Here is a 21,787-nt window from a genome sequence, read left to right on the forward strand (position 1 = left end):
CTACTTCTCCTTACCTTCCGTTGGTAGATGGCAATCCAATCGGTAGTAGCAAACCACTTGTGGTTCTTGATGTCATTGACTCCATTTTTGAGGTTGCCAAAGCGTTTGGTGAGGTCTACCTGGAGTAAGTTACGCAACAGGTCCTTCAGGTCTGAGCTGAAGTGAGACGGGAAGCGAACCTGGGTACAATGAGGCAGAAGCCAAGAACAGGTTAATCTCTCTGCCTTCCAGGAGAAATCTGACAGCCGCAGGGAAAGGGCAGGAAGTGAGATTCATTATGCTCTGTAGCCAAAGCACTAATTCACCATATGTCTGTAATTGCAACATCTACCACAAAACTGGGGCCTTGGGAAGTTGCACCCATGCCCTGCTTGAGGACTTCCCATATGAATCTGGTTGGCCACTGTGAGAACAGAATCTAGCAGGCTCTTCTTATGTCCTTAAATGTTAACACTGCACATTCCCACAAATCCTAGAATTTATTCTATCAAGAACTTCTAGCTGCCACAGAGACAGAGATGTGCACATCCCTCTGGAAACACTCTAAACACAAGAGGGACAGAAGGAGGGCTTTTACTAACACACTTGGAACGCTTGCCTCTCTCTTTAAAAACTGATTTATAACTTCTGAATTTTAAAAAAATGGTCTGACTGGCTTGGCACAGGAACTGCTGAAAGAGAGAAATTCACATGCACACACAAATGTACAACTGACGCAGTGTCCCCTGAACTACATTTTAAAAACTGAAAACAATTTAAGAAGCAGTTTGGCAAAAGAAGTTGACAGCAAGAAAACCCTTAAAAATAATACAGGTGCTCTTGGTGCTTGCTTCTCGACAATGTATCTCACCTAAATGAAATTCAGGGTGGCTAGTGGGTTTGAAGATCTTCAATCAGAAGCCCTAGGAGCAAATGCCCAAAGAAAAAAGCACTGGCAAAGTGGCTATATTTATTTTATTTGTGTATTAAATTTGTATACCACCCTTCATCCAAAGATTTCAAGGCAGTTCACGTATATGTACTTACTGTAACCTACATTTTGTTCTACCACAGAAAGATAATAGATAGATAAAAAGGTAGAATGTTATCAGGCAGAGATTAGTAGGGATGTGGCGCTAAGTTATGCACATATTTACACCATAGTTTTTAAAGGGGCTTAAGGCATTAGGCAATGTGATTCTATGAAGCAATGAGGATCCCCAAGCAATGCTCTTAGGTTTCCTTGGCAGGGTGGTGGAAACAGATGAATCAGTTTGAAAAAATCTGGCTCAAATCTGTAGTGTAGACATGCCCTATATTTAAGTACATTTAGTGTACCAGTTTAAATGTAAGACTGGAATTCTATACAAGCTTCACCAAGATCAAACGTAAGTATCACAGAGTCTGGCTTAGCCTCTTAGTATTGTGAAAGGAGCTACTTCTACCCAGATTCCCTTTCTCTTTTAATCAGAGCACCTAATCTTGATTAATGGTTACTTGCTATTCATTCTGCTGAGATCTGTGCTAGACTGTCATCATGACCAACCGTGTTTAACCCTCAGTCATTATTACTTGGATGACTTAGCTAAGTAAAAGCCCACCTCACAGAGGTGCACAAGTTTCATCAGTTTCTTTTGCAGAGAACCAAACCTGATCAAGCGCCTAACATTTTGACTATGTTTTTTATATGCAACCTTAGCTGAGCTGTCCTGATGCAAGAACCTATCACAAACAAGGTTCTGGGAGCTTTTATATTAATTCAGCTAGTTAATAGTAATGCCTCATGCCCAACTGTGATACTAAGTGCTAATAATAATGATAATAGTAATAGTAATAGTAATAATAATAATAATAATAATAATAATAATAATAATAATAGTATCACAGCAATCTTAACAAGGACAAATCCTTTGCTGAAGGACATTGTGGAGATCCATAACACACCTGCACAAATTTCAAATCCAAAGTAAACTGCGGTCAGTGCCACAGAATAACTGTTATCCACAATGCATGTTTATTTGTCAACAATTAGTTGACTCAATAGAAGATTTAGGTGTTACTGAGAAAGGCTGGGTTAGTACAGCTCCTGGCCTAATAGCCTCACTCAAACGGCAACTTAATACTGATTATTTTAGCATTAACCACCTGAGAAATCAAAGTTGGCAAGTAGGGCCAGTGAAAATTCATAGGATAAATGGCAGGGAAGGGAGAAAAGGACAGCTGGACTCAAAGAGAGCATGCATGTTCTGGAGCAGCAGAGCAAGAGCAAGCCCCAGCCATCTGAGAGCTAGCATGCACATATATTCACTGATCTCCATTACTTTTGTTTAGTTTTATTGGGTGGGGGAGATGTTCCTTTGACATCACACATTTTCCTGCAAAGCTCTTCCAACACTGCCCTGCCACACCTCACTCCTTTAGGCCATGTTACAAATTCTAAGAGCAATATTCTGAAAACTCACAGCCTTGCAGTTACAGAGAGCTTGAGTTGCATGTCTCCCCCTTTCCGTTGTTTTACTCTGTTTAACTTATAAAACTCCACTTTGTGCTTTTCTGATCTTTTTTGTGCTGCTCGGCCTCACATTACTCCAGGAGTCTCACCTGGGAGAACTGCCAAGTATTACAGACACTGGAATTCTAGACTCAGAAAATCCATATTCCACTTAGCCTGTAGAATTCTTCAACTAATTTCTTCTTCACACTGAAGACTAGAGCCTTAAGTTTGTTTAAAGTATACAAAATTTGAGACTCAGTTTTCAAATGAAGCCAACAGATCTGCCCCTTTCCTCAAAATAAGGTCAGACTGTGAATATAACTGCAGCCATCTAGATTTCCAGACATTTGTTCCTGTGGTGAAAGCTGCAAGCAGCACCAAAAAATAGCTGGAAGATTTGCCAAGAAAATACAGAGGGGGTTTCCGTTCACAGTCTGCTGAATTCCACCTACTCCAACATTTATTTGGCAGGTAAACACCGCAGGTCCATGCTTCACCGAACATTATAAATGTATGCACTGTATAGTGTGAGCTATTTGGAAATTTCTAACACGCCTTCTAGGGAAGTACTGCATTTTCTCCATGGGCAAGATGGTCTACATATTGTAATATATATTTGTAATATCCTGTACCCAGCATGCAAGCCTCTGTGCTGAAATATTACCTTCCCAGAGACAATCTTCTCATATATCTGAATGGGCTGGTCTGCAAAAAATGGGGGGTAGCCGGCTGCCATTTCATAGATGAGGACACCCAGGGCCCACCAGTCCACAGCTTTGTTATAACCCTGAAACAGGAAAGCAGGCTCAGATCACAAACACCAAGGATGATCGGCACTTAATTGCAGTGTACTGCAAGATATCGAGATGAACACAGTCTTCTTTCTGGGCTGAACAAGGCCCAAAAAACTGTTCCTGAGTACAGGTGTCTCACCTTGCTCAGAATGATTTCAGGAGCCAGGTATTCTGGAGTCCCACAAAGGGTCCATGTTCGGCCTTTCACTCGTTTGGCAAAGCCAAAATCTGTCACCTGGAGGTAAGAGAAAATTAACAAAGCTGAGTTCTCCACACCAATAGGATCAGCAGCACAAAGGAAGTGATAGAGGCTTGCACAAACCCCAGTACATGGAGAGGTGATGTTTCGTGTGGAATATCTATAAGAGAGAAGATTTTGTTTCCAAAGGTAAGTATCGCTTTCTAAACAGCAACTGCTCATAATGAATGTTTTCTACCATGCTCCCTACTTGCCACCAAAATAGGAAAAGTGCATCTGGTGGTTTGGAGCATATTTGGTTAAGCAGGCACCACTTTGGCGAGGAGGGGAAGGAACTTCCTGATATTCAAAGCACAAATGATAAAAAGAGGTACGCCTTTAGATTTTATGTCAACTCCAAAATTTCCTAAGAAGTTACTTACGCTTTGTCAAAATTTAGTCCTTTCTTAAAAAACTAATTGTTACAGATATTTGGGGAAAGAAACAGTATTCCTAGACACACTGACAAGGAGAGGAATTCTCAAAATGCTGTGCAGCAGAATCCCACAGAATGGATGGAAGCAGCATTACCTCAATGTAGCCCTGCTGGTCGATGAGGAGGTTCTCAGGCTTCAAGTCTCGATAGATGAGATCTAGTGAGTGCAGGTACTCAAAAGTCAGCACTATCTGAGCGGCATAAAACCGGGCATGAGGTTCACTGCAACAAAAGGGGGAAGAGCTTTTTCACAAGCCATCTCTAATGTATGCCAGCTGAGTCTTCACCTTCACTGATCCCCATAAACCAGGGATGGAGAACCTGTGGCCACCAGAGCACTCTTGGGTTGGGCTCCAACTCCCATCAGCCCCAAGCAGCTCAGTCAGAGATGATGGGAGCTGTACTCTCAGCAAAAGGGATCAGGTTTCCACCCCTGCCACAAACCAAGACCAGATCTCTCCCCTCTTCCCCATTCAACAGGACCTTGAGTCTTATCTCACACCTTTCACTCATGCTCTCCCTGCCCCACCTCTGGCTGAACGCATGCAGAATCGCTTCCCTCATTCTGACCATGTTCTTATGTAGGTGTAATCATTGCAGCAATCCTGTAAGGTAAGTCATGACTATTTACTCTCCGTGCTGCAGATGGTGGGGCCGAGGCTGTGAGACAGAACTTTGCGTAATGCCATGTAGCTGAGTTCATGGCAGAGGCACCATACGAACTGGGGGCTTCCTGGTCCGTTGCTCAGTCTCAGTGCTATGCCAGTTCTATAATGTTCTACAAGATGGCAATTTATCTGAAGCACACGTAACTACACAGTTAAATGAGAGCATGTTAACAAGCATCCCGCTTTCCATACAGTAAATGGATACAAAGCAAGATAGAAGCATGTTCTGTAGTGGTAGCTTCTATACTGAAGTCTCCGCTAACAATCCTCTGATGAAAAGCACTCCGCTCATATGGGCCTGTCAAGCCAGGTCACCCCTTGCCCCTTAGTGTTAACGAGAATAATCAGGAACTCAGTGTTGTTGTCACCACACTCTGATAGGAATGATCTGCTTCTTGCAAGTCACCAGCTTCACATCCAGGAGGATGGGAATTAATGTCAAAGCAAATGCAGCTTCTGTCCTATCATTAGACTTTTTTCTAAACTGCATATTCTTTACCCCAGAAGTTAGGGCTTGCTGGAAGGGGAAGATATCCTCCACTCAACTTTAAAGTGCAGAACAAGAGAAACCTAGTTCTTTCCTGGTTCCTCTCCACTGTTCTAACCCAGGAAGCCCAACTCTCAGCTTTTCTGTTCCCACAACTGAGAGCATCATCCCAACCTTACAATGACAGGGGAGCACACTCACCTGAACCTGCCAATCCGTCGTAGGTGGGAGAACATCTCGCCACCTGGGATGTATTCCATCACCATGTACAGATTTGAGTTATCCTGTAATCAAGGGCAGAAACAACTCAGGGTCCTGGCCAGCACTGCTTTGCACCCACCCCAACCTTGTATGTTCAGGGCCACAGCTCCCCAATTTATTTACTTCTATATTGCCTTTCTGCAGTGATGCTTGCACCAGTGTACTCACACATCTATAGGAGCACTCTAGAACAGAAACTGGGTTTGCTGTTGGGCTGGGAGAAAGAATTCAAGTTCCTGCCAATTTCCTTTAAAAAAATGAAGTATCTTGCCCTTGCAGTTGCAGATAAAAAACCAAAATGTTGATACAATGCCTATAGACTAGGTGGTGGTGAAGGAACAGGTCCCAGCATTTCAGATCAGTACTTCGTTCCTTTCACATGGCTACACTTTCCTAACTGCCCCCAATTCCAATCTTCACGTTTGTTCCCTAGTCCATCGCTCTCTACCACTATTGCCTTGCTTCCCGCTCAATAAATGCAAGTTCTTTAAAATCTGAATGTATACAAGTTCCTTGTCCTCTAGTCCCCATTCATTTGCACAACTTATTTGCACAACGATCATATAGTTTTGCTTGGTGCAAAACCGTTTCTATAGCAGAGTGTTTTGGTTTTAGTGCTATGTTCTGCTCAGACTCTCTTCCTGCCATGACCTTAAAAAAAAGGCAACAACTTCAAAAGTAGCAGTTACTAAGGTGAACTCAAACCTCTTAGTACCTGGTCATGTAGGATAAGACTAACAATGACCGCTAGTCATGATAACTATAGTAACTCCGCTATGGGGTAGCAGGCCTCTCAATACCAGTTCATAAACAAAAGAGTGTTGTGCTCAGATCCTGTTTGTGGCTCCCCATTAAGCACCTGGTTGGCTAGTATGGAGTGTTGGGCAGAATGCTGGACTAGATGGGCTTTTGGGCTGATCCAGCAAGGATCTTCTTGTAGATTTACAGAATTACTCTCACTACCAAGGGAATGAATTAGACACACAGTCTAACACCAACCAACTTGGAAGCAAGTCCCACTAACATCAATGGGACTTACTGCCGAGGAAATAGTATTTAGAATTAAGATACTTTTTTTTTTAACCCCGAAGTCTACAACTGAAACAATCTCTGCAAGGTAGCATGAATGTATTTGTTCAGGCTTTATTCTGATTGAGAGGTAAGCTTCTGACACGGCATTGTCAAGGACTGCTATAGCAGAGGGAAAATGGGAAGGAACCTATAAGACAGCAGTAGAGGCGTCCTCTTCTGGTTGTGCTTTCAAACAGACACTGTGTCCATGGTTTTAGGTTACAGCCACAAAGGGTATATAAACATGCATATTTCCTTCAAAGCAGATTTTTAAAAAATGGTTCTGCCCTTTGTGGCGATAGGTACGACTCAATGGCTTTTTATATCCTTTCCATGTAGCTGAGATGAACGGAAGCCTGCAAAACCTCGATTTAGAGCTGCATTAATAGACAAGGCACGGTTGCCTTGTCACACAGTCCAGACTTGCATGCTCCCTATAGCACTTTCACATTAACTTAAAAGTAAATCCTACTGAATTCAATGGGGCTTACTCCTAGATAAGAGGTGTTAGGATTGCAGCCTTACTTACTGTATTTATATAAGGCAACCCAGTAAGATTGTTCTCTGGGTAACTCAAACACAAAATGATAAAATACTGTTGGCTTTATTTAACATTCTGTATGCTTATAGTGCCCACTTGTTTACTTGCCCAAAGCTGCACAAACGCCAGAAAGAGGTAGGACAAAACAAAATATTGAAGGCCTATCATAAGGAAGAGTTTTGAGGGCCTATCATGACAATGTGTGCTCTAGCCCAGGAGATCCATCCACCCAGGCTGCTCCCAAAGGGGAAGCACACTGCACCTATTGTACCGGCACAGAAAGTATCCAGCCAGCTGGGCTTGCCTGCAGTGGTGGATGCTCAGCTAGCCACAAGCCCAGACAGAGGCAAAAAGATTACCTGGGTGCTATGGTAAAGTGGTTAGCTTCCCTTAAGTATCCGGTTGGCCCCTGTGTGCCTTTGATCTGATGCAGCAGAGCAGGTGTCCAGAGGACCAGAAAGCCAGAGAAGGAATATTTAGGCAGGGGTGGGGAGAGAGAGTGCAAAGACACCCTTTACCTTAAAAGAATACTCTAGCCTGACAAGGAATGGGAAGTTCACAGCCTGGAGAATGCGCTTTTCATTGAGGGTGTGCTCGATCTGCTTCAGCTTAACAACCTGCAAGACAGAAAGGAAGTCAGCCAGAGTCAGTTGGGCCTCCCTCTTGCCAAACTCCCAGAACTCCACGACAGGCTCAAACTCACTTTCTGCTTGTCAAGGATCTTCATGGCAAAGTAATTCCCGGTCTCCTTGTGCTTCACGAGCATCACCCGCCCAAAAGAGCCTGTACCCAGGGTCTTGAGCCGGTCGAAGTGATCCAGGCTGGACGTATTCTGAAAAAGGATTTGGAAAATAATAATATAAAAAGCAGAGGAAGACAATCTGGCAAGGACACCAGGCTCTAGTTATCAGATTTTGGGGGCCCTTAAGTGGCCGTGAGGGTTCAAAATGCCGGCTTACTAGTTTCATTTTAAAGATAACCCTTCAGGCAGTACCATGTCTTCCCATGCCATATTAAAGCAGCAACTGTTATTGAAGAGGATCATCCCTGTGGCGTGCCAACTCTTCTTCCTGAAACTTGCAGCGTTCTTGGGGTTTTTTACCACGAGGGGGCGCAAAAGGCAAGAGTTTTTAGAGAGAAAGACATACAATCCTCCTGCATACTGAACAGCAAGAAAATCCAACTGAATCCACAAAAAGGACTGTACATACACCCAACACTCACTACACTATCTGTAATAACCTAGAAACTAGCAGCAACAGGTTAAGCCTTAGAGCCTGACAAAAAAACACTAATATCCCCAAATATCACACTTATTGCAAAATACAACCAGATGTAATGACACCTTTACGTAGGGGGCAGCAAATGGAACAAGCCAAAACAGCGAGAGCATCCAAATTTCCGGGCCAATTTACACAGTCATTTTATTGCCATGAAGCAGTTATTTTGGCAGTCACCTTCTGGGAGTTATTTGCTGAAAAGCTAAAGCATCGGACTTGTTAGTTGAGCAGTGAGGTATTCATCAGATATTGCAGGGAAGAAAATACCTTATTCAGCTAGAGGGAGATTGCATTCCCCTTTCTGTAATATGGTCTGCTAACACCAAAGAGCATATGTGATAGGTGAAGGGCTTCTGACCCTTGCTTAGTAATTTGGAAAGATCTTGACTATTTGTTCCTTGTCATGCAAGCAACCCGGGCACTGGCAAACCTTATTGTCAGACACATCTTCCAAAGTGTCTTAGAACTGCAAAAGGTAAACTAATCCAAAGCTGACTCTCTTCCTGTGTTTCCATCTTGGACACCTCACTCTCCTCCTTGCAAAATTATTCCTAGAAAAGGGGCAGTTCCAGAATAACCTGGGGACTGAACATAGGCGCCGACTCCATGGGGCTTGAGGGGGCCCGAGCCCCCTCAATAATTCGTTTGGGGGGGCTCAGCCCCCCCAATAATCTCGAGCGCCCCTCCAGCAGAGCGCCTCCGCCGCGCTGGCTCTGCCTGTTGACGCTTGGCGCGTCCGCGGCTTTTATAGGGCACCGGCGCGGCGGGGGGCGCCGGGCCGGGGGAGGGGGGCGGCCGGCCTGTCTCCTTGGCAACCCCATTGAGCAGCGCCGGCTCCCCCGGGAGGGCCATCCCCCCGCGCCGCCGATCGCCAACACCGCCGACGCTGTGGCTGCCCGAGCCCGAGCCCGAGCCCGACCCGGAGCCCGAGCCTGAGCCCGACCCGGAGCCCGAGCCCGAGCCAGAGCCCGCCAGTCAGTCAGGAAGGAAGGAGAAATGGGGAGGGAGACGAGGGAGGAAAATTGCGCGCAGGGTGAAGAAAGGAGAAGGGCGAACGAGACGAGCTTCCAACCCAAAAAAGGGCTGGAAGACTGGGAGGATGCAGGATCGGGAAAGAAAGCGACGCCTTCCCCGCCCGCGACGTCGCCCGCTTGTCATTGGCAGCGCAGCGGGCGCCCAGAGGGGCTGGGCACCGGCGCAGGGCCGCTCCGCAGCCGCGGAGGACAGCTGCGCGGCTAGCAAGGTGCGCCACGTAGAGCGCGGCCCTTGTGTGGCCCGGTGGCCAGGCAAGCTCGGGCGGGGACCCCCATGCGAATCTAAGACGGGAGAAGAGGGCAGAGCAAAGGGGGTCCCTTCCCCAACCTCCGGCTCTGAGACTTCCCTGCGCCCCAGAAAAGCGAAAGGATTTTCTCTTCTTTTTTTTTAATAAATATTTTATTAAGTTTTCAAATACAAAGTTAGAAACATACACTGAAGAAAAAAGTAAAAGAACAAGAAAAAGAAGAAAAGAAAACCAACCATTCAACACATTTTTTATATAACTAACTGGACTTCCTCGCATCTCCCTTACCCTGCATTCTTTATAATAAAGATATCAGCAAATTATTACCTTGTTTCGTACCTTATTTTGTACTTTTCAAATACTATACCTCTAAATATAACATACTTTTCATCAGTTACTTATATCTTAAATTAAACATAGTATTACCTTAGATTTTGACCTTTTCTTACTTAAAATATAATTTCCTGTTTCCCAAATCTAATTGCTGAAGCTATAGTTTCCGAATCGTGTAAATTTTTAACATTCATACAACTTATATTGTTTTTGTAAATAGTCCTTAAATTTTTTCCAGTCCTCTTCCGTTGTTTCTTCTCCCAAATCTCGGATTCTGCCAGTCATTTCAGCCAGTTCCATGTAGTCCATCAATTGCGTCTGCCACTCTTCCAGTGTGGGCAAATCTTGTGTCTTCCAATATTTTGCGATAAGTATTCTTGCTGCTGTAGTTGCATACATAAAGAAAGTTCTATCCTTCTTTAACACTTTCTGGCCAACAATGCCCAAGAGGAAGGCCTCTGGTTTCTTGGGAAAGGTATACTTAAATACCTTTTTTAACTCATTATAGATCATTTCCCAGAAGGCCTTCACTTTTGGACAAGTCCACCAGAGGTGAAAGAATGTCCCTTCAGCCTCCTTACATTTCCAACATTTATTATCAGACAGGTGATATATTTTTGCAAGCTTGACTGGGGTCATGTACCACCTATAAATCATTTTCATAATATTTTCCTTCAAGGCATTACATGCCGTGAATTTCATTCCGGTGGTCCATAACCTTTCCCAGTCCTCAAACATGATGTTATACCCAATATCCTGAGCCCATTTTATCATGGCTGATTTGACTGTCTCATCTTGAGTGATTTTCTCTTCAACCTGCCCTCCATCCTCTTGCGGAAAACTCTTTGCCTGCCCTGCCCGTATCTCGTTTTTGCTTTTTAATTCCACACACGCACCCTTCGGACTTCGTGGCAATCGGGCGCGCGGGTTCGTTTCCTAAGAGAGTGAGGACCCCCGCCTCCTCCCCACCTGCTCCCTCACCAGCCAGCCAGCCAGCCAGCCGTGCGCCCTAGCCGGAGAGCCCCGGCCGTCCCCGTCGCGCAATCGGCTGGATCTCCCTTCAGCAGGCCGTGCTCACAACTCGGCCCAGGGACCCGCAGCAGCGGATCTCCGGCCCAGCTGAAGAATCCGGCAACAAGCCCCCTCCTCCCCAATCGCTCCGCCGAAATACGCTCCAAAACCCCCCAGATAGGCCGCCGGCCGCCAAGTCTTGTGGCGCCCTGAGCGAGGGTCTCTCCCCAACACCGCCACCTCGAACTGCGTTCTCCCGGCTACCCGAGCGAACCAGCGGCAGGACCCCGGTATGGGCCCCCCCAATATTTTTTATAAGTCGGCGCCCCTGGGACTGAAACACCTGTCTCAGCGCCTATTCCTTCAGCAGGATAATTTAGGATGTCCACCAGCATCAAGACTTTTGCCTTTGGTGTAACCAGCAATAACAAAGGTTTGGCAAGATCCTTCCAAAGCCTCGTTTTAAAAAGTTACACTGGTCACATTTTATACACACACAAAACAAGCGAATGCAGACCCAAATGGGCTTCCACACAGCCAGTACAGGAGAGCCAGAGTGACCAGAGTGTCAGACCTGGACCCAGGACACCAGGGTTCATATCCCCACTCAGCCATGAAGCTCAATGGGCCAGTTGCAGTTTCTCAGCCTAACCTACCTCACAGGACTGCTGTGAGGATAAAATGGGGAGAACTATGTAAACCAGCTTGAGGAAAGGTGGGATATAGATGTAATGAATTTAATATCAAGGCAGTTGTTTCAATGCATGCGGCACACTATAGCATTCAAGTTAGGCAGTGCATCCCTTACTTAAATGCAACACCAGTTGTGTGAAACTGTACACACATATTCTGAGCTTAAACTGTACACCTGTATTATGTGAAACTTTACACATGTATTCTTGGCACCCTGGTCTGTTTTCTTTCCAGCACATCAAAAGGAAGCAGGGTACATGGGAGCGATTTAAGCCGCGTGCACCAATACACATGCACATTCCTGCGAAGCCATAAGTTGTCTAACTCTGGCTGATGGTTGCATGCAAACCAGGTCAGTGTCACTTTCAAATCAGGCCTAAGAGCTTAGAAGCAACAAGACGCAGGCTGCTATGGCTAGATAAAGAAAGGAAGGCAAAATATCAAGACGAGAAGAGAGGTGTCATACCTGCAACGGGTTCTCCCATTTCTTGAGGAACTCTTCTTTGGCTTTGGCAAGAAACTCCTTCACTGTAAGTAAGCAGAAGCAGAGAAAGAGCATTGACAAGAGAGCATGTTGCCTGAAGGCCTGAGCTGATGAGCACTCCTTAGGAGTCAAAGAGGCTATGTTGGGAAACAGGAGTCCCCTTCAAGTCTGCCAGCTCTCATTTCTTTGACGGGCCTATTTGCTGAATCACCAGGAACGGAGGATGCAGTCCCAGCAGGAAGGCCAGAAAGGGGAAGACAACACCTTTCAACAAGTCGGATTCCCAAGGAGCAAACATTCCCTGGAGGGCAGAGAGCAGACACACAGCCCCCTCTTTTAGGCTCAGCCATGAGACTCTAGATGAGAAATGGCCAACTGCTGGCCTGTGGAAATATGCACAATCAATATCTGAGAAGTCTGTGTTACCACTGGAGCCCTAAATCCAGCCTGGAGAATACAGTAGCAACCGGTCACCTCTGCTAAAGATCATGGCTGCTCAGCTTTAGGTCTGTCACCATGTTGCTTCTTTTGGGGGCCAACCTGTGCCCAATCCTTGCAAGCCACAGACAACTTTGGGCCATATTGGGACCTCCAGCCTTTTAAAGCAAGAGCAAGGAATAAGTAAACCCATGAAAAAGGAAGGCAGGCCCCACTCTCTCCACATCCATGCCACTCATTTGCAAGGCTTTTGAGGAGTCATACAGATGTGAAATTCAATGCCGCACCATGACACTCTGCCTATGTAAGGGTTTCCACTTGCCAGATGGAACCATCTTCCTCCCTCCATGTTGTTCTAGGGGTTCCCCAACCCCTTAGAGCCAATTTCAGGGTGCACATGGGAGAGGGGGAAGCCTTGTTGCACATGCAGAAGCCCTTGTGCAGAGCTTCTACTGATGGGGTTCATTAGGTGAATCCTGCCCTGACGGTAAGCATCTAAAATACCATAGGGCCATCTGTTTGCATGCACACATTTTCTCCTCAGTTTCCAACTCAGAAGGTGCTCTGCAAGTTTCAAAAACACACACGCACAACTAGAGACTTTCAAGACTGGCAGTTCCATGTACTGGCAGCTTCTCCCCTTCAAAAAGGTTCTCATGCCACAACCCCCAAACTTATTTTCAGGAGTTTAAAAGAGCAATTTAGGAGCTGTGGAATGAAATTCTGAGAAGAATCTGGGGAAGCACGGGCCCTTCTGGATTTCAGCCAATAACATCAATCATGAGAGGTAAAGTGGAATCATTCAAGACTCAGAGACTCTGGTTTCCCAGTCACAGGTGAGCTACTCATGGTGAAAACACCTGCCATGTGCTGAGACAGTGACTGAAACATGGAAAAGAGGGGACCTGTGGCCCTCCAGATGCTGCTGGACTGCAATTCCCACCTTCCCTGACCACTAGCTGAAGCTGGAATACACATTTAGAGAGCCACACATCCACCAGCACTGAACTAAGGGCTCCCAATATCACCCTGACTGAAAACCAACTGATGACCTGTATGCAGACACCAGCAGCCATGGCATGACCACTGCATACCTTGTGTTCTATAATGTACAAAAGATCAGATCCAACCTGGAAGGTAGTCTGGTGTCTAAGAGAAACTACCTGGTGCTCCAACACACTCCATATATCCAAAGCAGGAAGGCTACCACGTAGATAGTTGTACACTCTCTAAATTGCATAATCAGGGTTTTTTAAGCAACAGGTATGTAATGGCACCAAGCACGACAACAAAGAGGGTTCTTGAGAGCAGAAAATTCACAGAACCAAGGAAATGCTCCATGTCCAAACAGGTTTTGGGCTTTAAAACCCATCTACTGCCGACAGAAACATGTCAAATATAGCTGCAGATGAGAACACCCAACTGGGTGTGACTGCCTCAAATTGGACAGTTTCTAGCAGTCATGGCCACAAAAGAAAGATAAAGCTTAGGAAGGTGGATTCAGTGTCTTCTAAAGGATCTAGAGGTAAACAGGTAAATGAGAGAGAAAATTACCCTTAACACATCCTAATCATTCACCTGTATCCCATGAACCCCATCCTTTTCTCTCTACTCCAGCTGCACAATAGAAATAATACCCCATGCTGTTACCACTTGTGCGGGTTCTGAAGACAATTGGAGTCATAATCTAATCAGTTAATTAAATAAATTTGGCTGATTAAAAGTGATCAAATAATTATATGCTAATTCTGTGTATTATGCAAGCTGAACATTGTCCAAGTTTAGTTTTGTTTTTTGTCATGATATAAACCAGAGTTTGGGGGACTCTGGCAGAGGATATTTCCAGAAGTAGCTCAGGGCTGGGCTTTAGAAAGCAGAATTGGCATACTAAACTCCCTCTTCCAGCATCTCCATCTATGTAACACAGCGTTCTGCCAACACCAAAAGGTTGTGTTCACTGGCAAAGCAGTACTGCTTGATTAACTAGGAAGGGGCTGGGTGCATTCTTAGACTGGTACCCCTTGCTGAGCTGGGAAGGAACCCCAAACAATTTTCACACCCCCACTTTCTAAAAGGTTGCCTCACTCCTGGAATGTTTTCTGAGGAGGGCAACCATGATGATGAAGAGCCTGGAAACCAAGCCCTTTGAAGGAGTCAGTGAATTTTACACCCTGGAGAACAGACTATCAAGAGGCAATGCAATAGACCCTCTGTTACATAGATGGAGCAACTTTGTTTTCTGTTGTTCCAGAAGATAGCACCTGAATTAATGGGTTTAGACTACAAGAAAAAGGACTGGATTTAGACCAAACATCAGGAAGAACTTCCTGATGGCATGACATGTTCAACAGTAAACCAGACTGCTTTGGAAGGGGCAGATGACTCTCTTTCATTAAGGCCTTTTCAGTGGTGGCTCCCTGTTGTGAAATGCTCTCCCCAGGGAGGCATACCTGGTGCCATCTTTATCTATATTTAGACTTTTCTCTTCACCCAGGTTTTGGGTCCTTAAATTGGGGGGGGGGGATTGTGGCCTCTTTTCGTGTTGGCTAGGAATCTATCAGACCTGCCTTTTAATTGTATTGCTGTGTTTTTTGCTATTGTTTTCAATGGAAGTTTCTTCGGGTCACTCTGTGAGAAAAACAACTACATATCAGCATCAAGAACAGCAGGCTGGATGGCCACCTATCAACAATACTGCAGTTGGCAGTTGCCACCTCTATGATTCTATGAAACAACAACCTTACAAACTAAGCCCTCAAGATCCCATCATCCACTGGGGCCAAGCACAGCATATACAGTTGTACCTTGGAAGCCGAATGGAATCCGTTCCAGAAGTCCGTTCAACTTCCAAAACATTCAGGAACCAAGGTGCGGCTTCCAATTGGCTGCAGGAGCTTCCGGCATGCAATCAGAACCTGCGGAACCCACGTCAGATGTTTGGCTTCCAAAGAACATTTGCAAACCAGAACACTCACTTCCGGGTTTGCGGCGTTTGGGAGCCAAAGCATTTGAGTTGCAAGGCATTTGGGATCCAAGGTACGACTGTATCTACATAAAGCAAAGAGAAGCAGAAAAGGCCAAGCAAGCACTCCTCAACCAGGGTAAATTTGCTGAACGGTTCGCTACCATCTACAGAAATGGAGCCTGGCTACAGATTCCAGGGATCCTGGCTCCCAGTTCAGAATGTGGAGTTAAGTCTGCCCCTGCATCCCCCAGAAAAAGCTCATTTTGAGTTCCCCCCTCCCATCATGGAGATGCAGCTTCTCCTGGCATGAGATCAGAAGACCGTAAAATGGAGGAGCCCCTGAAATAAGGTTGCTTTGCACCAGCCTCTTATTTCCTACAGGAGAGGTACCTGACACAAAGGGAACATGGCCAGGCGCAGTCTGGGGATGCTTTCATAGCATCCTCCCACTCCAAACCTTCACAGCAATCCTCCCACCCAATTCCTTCATGCTGCAGCACAGAGCGGCTGGATTTCCCCGAGACACGCACACAAACAGACGTGGAGCTGCAGCTCAGCCTGTCTGACCTACTTTCCCTTTGTCTCCTGCTTTATCCACATTACTTACAGAGCGCCACCAGCTTACACCTTCCTGCACAGATCCCAGCCCCCTCCCCACTCCTCAAGGAGATTTCTTTTGCCACGTAAGAACATTCTGGCAGCTCTTCCCCCCTTCCTAGGGCCATCTCTGCATTATATTTTAGCTCCATGGGCCCCCCTCCAAAAAGGGGCAGCAATCACCCCTCCCCATCTCCAGAACACTGACCTCTTCCATAAGCCATGAGGGACCCCCGACAGCGACAGAGCACCACAGGCCTTAAGGCCAGGCTGAGCACTATGATCTCATCTAACCTCAGGCCGTCAGTCGCTCCCGCGTCATGCCCAAGAGCCTCCAACTGCACTCTAAACCAACAACCCTGTCTTGAGGTCTAGGCAAAGGGAGGGAACAATTCTGCATTCTTGATGGCTGCTCTGTTCTCCAGACAGAGGCCTGGTTCACACAGAACACTAAACCACGGTTTGTTAAAACAAGCCATGAGTTGTCTCACAGATGAGCAAGCAAACCATGGCTTGTTTTTCTCCAAAGTTTGGTTCAATTTTCAGCTGCTCTCAACTCTTGCCTTTGTAGTTCAGTGAGCATCTGGGGTGGGGAGGCCAAACAAACCATGGTTAAGGAAGGGTGTTTGGCTTGGTGAGAGTTGCAAAACTTAATTACAACAAACTAAGGGTCATAAACCAGCAACGAACCACAGCTTCAGATCATGGTTTGTTAGCAGTAAACAAACCATAGTCAAGCCACTAGGCAGGCTTTGCACAAAATACTAAGCTGTGGTTTCATAAACCATAGTTTAATAAACCTTGGTTTAGTGTTAGGTTCAGAGTGTGGTTTAGGGGCTGGGAGTTTATTTTGCCTAAAAGTGAGCCCTGAACATTCACCTGACTCCATAATGAAGCTGATATCCCCTAGTAATATGGGCTTCCAAGTTATGGCGCACAAAACTCAAGACATTGCATTGCAATCCAAACATGTGCATTTACATGCCAAATCAGAGAAAGATGCAATACTGCCTCATCAATATGTATATTTCAAATAAGAGAAACTGTGGTTTAAAAAACCACTTTGGCTAAAATTTAGATAGGCCACCAGGAACAGGAAAAAAATTCCTTAAGACAACCTCTCTCATTCTTGGGTTACCAGATGGTGTTGGACCACATGTCTCATCATTACTGACTGCTGTACAATTTCTTGCCCAGTGAACTTGCATCATTCCTCAAGGGCCTCAAGGGCCATGCGTAGGCAAACTAAGGCCCGGGGGCCAGATCCGGCCCAATCGCCTTATAAATCCGGCCCACGGACAGTCCAGGAATCAGCATGTTTTTACATGAGTAGAATGTGTCCTTTTATTTAAAATGCATCTCTGGGTTATTTGTGGGGCCTGCCTGGTGTTTTTACAGGAGTACAATGTGTGCTTTTATTTAAAATGCATCTTTGGGTTATTTGTGGGGCATAGGAATTCATTCATTTCTCCCCCCAAAAAATATAGTCCAGCCCCCCACAAGGACCAGCCCCCTGCTGACCCCTGCTCAAGGCTATAATTGTGATGTGCTAATCTCCTGTTCTCCCAGCTTTCAAATGGCACTGTAAGAGTCATTGTGGTGTAGTGGCTAGATAACTGAATTTGAACCATGAAGCTCAATGGTTTTGAAGGGGTCTTTCTGCGGGGTGGGGCGGGGCGGGGGAAAATCACACAAGCAACATAACTTAATTCACAAGGCTGCTGGGAGGAAAAAACTGATAATCCCACATACGTTACCTTGAGTTCCTTGGAAAAACGTAATACAAGTGTGAAAGTGCAAGTAATTGTTTGTTCCTCTTGTTGGATGTTGGCAACAATAATCTTGCAGGATCAGAATTCTAGGTTCATCAAGTATAGTATATGGTCTCTAACCAGGACCAACCACATACCCCTGGAAAATTGATAACTAGGACATGATTTCAATAATCATCCTCTGTCTGTTCGCTGCCTCTGCTAAGGAAAGATATAGTGCATCTGCAAACCATGACCTACAGCCATTGATAGACCCATCTATGGGAGCTAAACCTATTCCAGTTGACAGTGATAATGACAGTGTTAGTGGCCTTCCAAGCTGTGGGATGAATTCCATAAAGTTGAAAACAGTGCTTGCTTTAATTTGTCCTGAACTTGCTGTCAAAGTATTAGAGAACTTCAAACTCCAATGTTTTTGTTTCTTTCACACCATTCCTAATTTTGTGAACTAAATAAGTGTGCGGCCTAAACTTCTCTTCGAAGGAAGTCCCATCCACCGGAATATCTTTAGCCACCCATTTCTTTACTTTCCTCCCCTTCTGTGATCTCTTTTTCAAAACCAGGCCACTAGAACTACATTGGCATTCCAAGCACAGCCATACCAGAGTCTCATCCTGGCGTACTTGCCGTTTCATTTTCAGTCCCTTTTCATAGTAATTCCCAGTATCAGATTTGCTTTTCCTCCACTGCGCCAGCACACTGAGATGACGTCACTGCGCTTTCTACCATGACCCCAAGCCCTCACTGGCAGTAGTGACAGCTCATTTAGATCCCATCAGTGTCTGTGCAGGAGTTTGTGTGTCCCAATGTGGAACACGAGGCGCTCGCTCACTCTGAAGCTCACCTGCCATTCTGCAGTGCTTCTGAATCATCCAGCTTGAAGAGTGCCTTTGAAGAAATGCTCACACCATTTTGTAGATTTCTTTTTTTAAGAAAGAAAAAGTTATTGGGAGTCTGAGCACTCCCCTACAGTACAAGGCAAGCGTGGGCATGTTCAGCTAGCCCTATTTTTAACCCAACAAGCTCTACCCACATTTTCTTCATCTCCCACACTAATGACCCCTATCATTTCATGAAATTTCGTCTAGCGGCTTATTTGATAGATTTGCTTTAAACCATTATTTGAACTCTGTGCAGCGGACGGCTTCTGTGCTGGAACCCGCACATCTAATAAATGTTTTCTAAGTAGTAGAAGCTGCCTTGTGCCAAAATCAGCCCACTGGCCCATCTTGCTCAGCACTGCCTGCAACACTTGACTGCCAGCAACTCCACAGGCTGGCAGGTGAGACACTTTTTCAACCTTGCTAGCGGTACAAGCAATTGAATTTGGGACCTTCAATGCACACAGAAGTATATGCTCTGCCACTGAGCTATGGCCCTTTCCAAAGACCCAACGTGAAGAGCTGTATTCTGTGGCCATGGTACCCACAGCCTGAGTTGAGAAGGCTGGGGAAGAGCAGATTCAGCTTTCCTTTCTGAAGCACTCTCACTGACCAGAACGCTTTGAAGCAAGTTTGCAAAAGGCAGCAGAATTCTGTTAAGTTTTGTGGCCCTCCAGGTGTCACTAGGCTCCAATTCCCGTAAGTCTGAGCCAGAATGGTCAGGAACAGTCAAGAATGATGGGAGCTGTAGGTCAGCATTTTACAATCTTTTTGCTAGATCTGAAAAACAAAGGAATGGGCTTCACCTTTTCTCAATTTTAATGTATCTGGCACACCTTTGGATTTAATTCAGCTACTTGGGCATACAGAGAAAATAATTCTAAATGTTCAGGGTTCCACATAGCCTGAAACAGGAGGCCAGCAGTACTATTCAAGATTCACATATTTTTGCTTTCCCACATGTTATAAACATTCCCCGAGTCTGCTATAAATGCTAACTTGCCCAGGGTTCAAGGCTGGTTGCCAATCCTGAACCCAAGTGTTTTATTGAGATATATGTATGAATGTGTGCATATATTGTTTCTGGGAAGGCAGCACTCACCAATATGGAGTGCAGGCACCTTTTGCTGCCAAGGTAGCCATTTGGTGCTGGTACCCACAGCACTTTTATCAAGACATGAGTACGAGCACCTTTTTTTTTTTTAATTACCAAAATAGAGGAATATATAGGGTGAAAATATTTTAGCCTCATGGCATGCATCCCCCAACCTCCCCCTCTGCTTGCCACTTTTAACTGACACCATCATTCTATGGCTCAACAGCCTGCAGCCATAGACATAATTGCTAGACTAACGCAGCATGCCCAACTTCCAATCTGACCCACTTTTTCCATCCTCCAGGGCAGAACTAAGAGCTGCTCACATAAAACAATGAAGGAAACCCAGGATTTTAACATTGCTGTAAATGGACAGCAACAGCAGCATGGCCCCCACCCTGGCCCCCAACCCCCTCCCAGAAGAGGCTAGCAGCAAAAAGACAGCACCTCTTACTTTTGGGGTGCAACATGAACCTAGAATTTCCCTCTTCCGACAGAGATGAACTGCACCAGTAAATAGTCTATTTTTCTGTATGTCACTGACATTCCAAAGGTCTTAAAATGCCCACCGTGCTTTTTTTCTCTTTTCAAAAAGTTGTTCTCTCTTTCAGCTCAGAAACTTACATACTTCTGCATGTCTCCCAGAGAGTCCTCTGAGTATGCAGAAATCATTACTTTATTTTTGGGTGCCCCTTGTTTCCTTTAAGACGGTTGCCTTCATGAGATCTGAAGTGCATAGGGCGGGGCTGCGGAATCAGTTAAAGTGGGCCACCCATAAGCCTCAGCCAATATGGTTAATGGTCTGGGATTATGGGAGTTATAGTCCAGCAACTTCTGGGGGACACAGGCTCCCCACCCCAGCTTTAGGGCTTCAGCAAATTTCTGTTGCAGATTAAGATACCCAATATATGTGTGAAAATATCCTTTCTATGACCACTAGAGGGCTCTTCTACCTTTCTTGTAATAGGTTTCTTACGCTAGCTGCTGCGAGAGACAGTATGCTGTATACAAGACTGGGTTGGCCCAAGGGGGTTGGATTCTCCAGCCATTTCCCTTCCTAATTATGCTCCCCTCCCCACACATCTTCAACTGCTGTTGCAGCCAGAATTGCAGATGACAACAGAACAAGAAATTGGTTGGCTGAATAGAAGCAACAGGGGGGAAAGAGCAGAAACACACCATTTGCCTCATTACGACAAAGCCCCAGGTGTTAAAAGCATCTCTTGCCACAGAAATAACTCTCCATTACACCATTTGAGCTGAGAGCACCCCTTAAAGAGTGAACCCGATGAAGGCATTTTCTATTCACATTGACTCCCTGAATCCAGTTTATGGAACTAATCGACCATGTCCAATTGCACAAGAGCCTCACAGACTGACCTGTGCCAAGATAAACACCAGAGCATAGGGGACTAATAGAGATGCAGCCCTAGTAATCTTTCAAAGCCTCCGGTATCTCCTTCTTCTCCCACTGTATCCAAAACACAACTACTAGGCTGCATTGCTGGCAGATAAACTGAGCGCAGGGCACTCAAGCAACATAGGCAGGCACTCTCTTTAACTGTGCCGATCTCCACCATGCACGCTTTCGTCCTCAAAGAGTTTTCCCACCAGGCTTATTCACCACGCAGAAGCTGTTCGCATCAGACACACGAATTCACCTCTTTTCTCTCTGCACTTCGGAGATCAGCAAAGCAGCAGCCAAGGTGGAGCACCTTCAACAGAGGGGCACCTCGAGAAAAGCTGCAGGAGCTGAAAGTTCAGTGCTAATCCACATGAAATACAATTTGCATATGATTTACATGAGCATGGCAAATTAGAGCATCGTATGATGGACGTGCTATATATATATATATATATTTAAAAAAACCTTATTTTGTGCTTCCTATGGAGAAGGCCACCTCCAAATGCTATTTTAGCTGCTCTGCAGCTTAGGTCACAGTCCTCTCGGAAAATACTTGGTGGAAATGCTTATGATTAAGCCGC

General features: G+C 45.5%; 1 protein-coding gene across 5 annotated transcripts in view; it reads right to left on the bottom strand.

Moving 5' to 3' along the window:
* The window catches only part of PRKACA (protein kinase cAMP-activated catalytic subunit alpha), a 61,212-nt gene that overhangs the window by 3,009 nt on the left and 36,416 nt on the right, over positions 1 to 21,787 (bottom strand). For all 5 annotated transcript variants that reach the window (XM_081181662.1, XM_081181665.1, XM_081181663.1 and 2 more), the window contains exons 2-9: positions 12,035 to 12,096; positions 7,673 to 7,801; positions 7,488 to 7,586; positions 5,298 to 5,380; positions 4,037 to 4,163; positions 3,407 to 3,502; positions 3,138 to 3,260; positions 15 to 179 (exon numbers count right to left, since the gene is read on the bottom strand). In XM_081181662.1, the coding sequence (XP_081037788.1) occupies positions 15 to 179; positions 3,138 to 3,260; positions 3,407 to 3,502; positions 4,037 to 4,163; positions 5,298 to 5,380; positions 7,488 to 7,586; positions 7,673 to 7,801; positions 12,035 to 12,096 (884 nt within the window). The remainder of the gene's footprint in view (positions 1 to 14; positions 180 to 3,137; positions 3,261 to 3,406; positions 3,503 to 4,036; positions 4,164 to 5,297; positions 5,381 to 7,487; positions 7,587 to 7,672; positions 7,802 to 12,034; positions 12,097 to 21,787) is intronic.

Source organism: Podarcis bocagei, assembly GCF_964188305.1.
Source record: "Podarcis bocagei genome assembly, chromosome: 2".
Classification (NCBI taxonomy): Eukaryota; Metazoa; Chordata; class Lepidosauria; order Squamata; family Lacertidae; genus Podarcis; species Podarcis bocagei.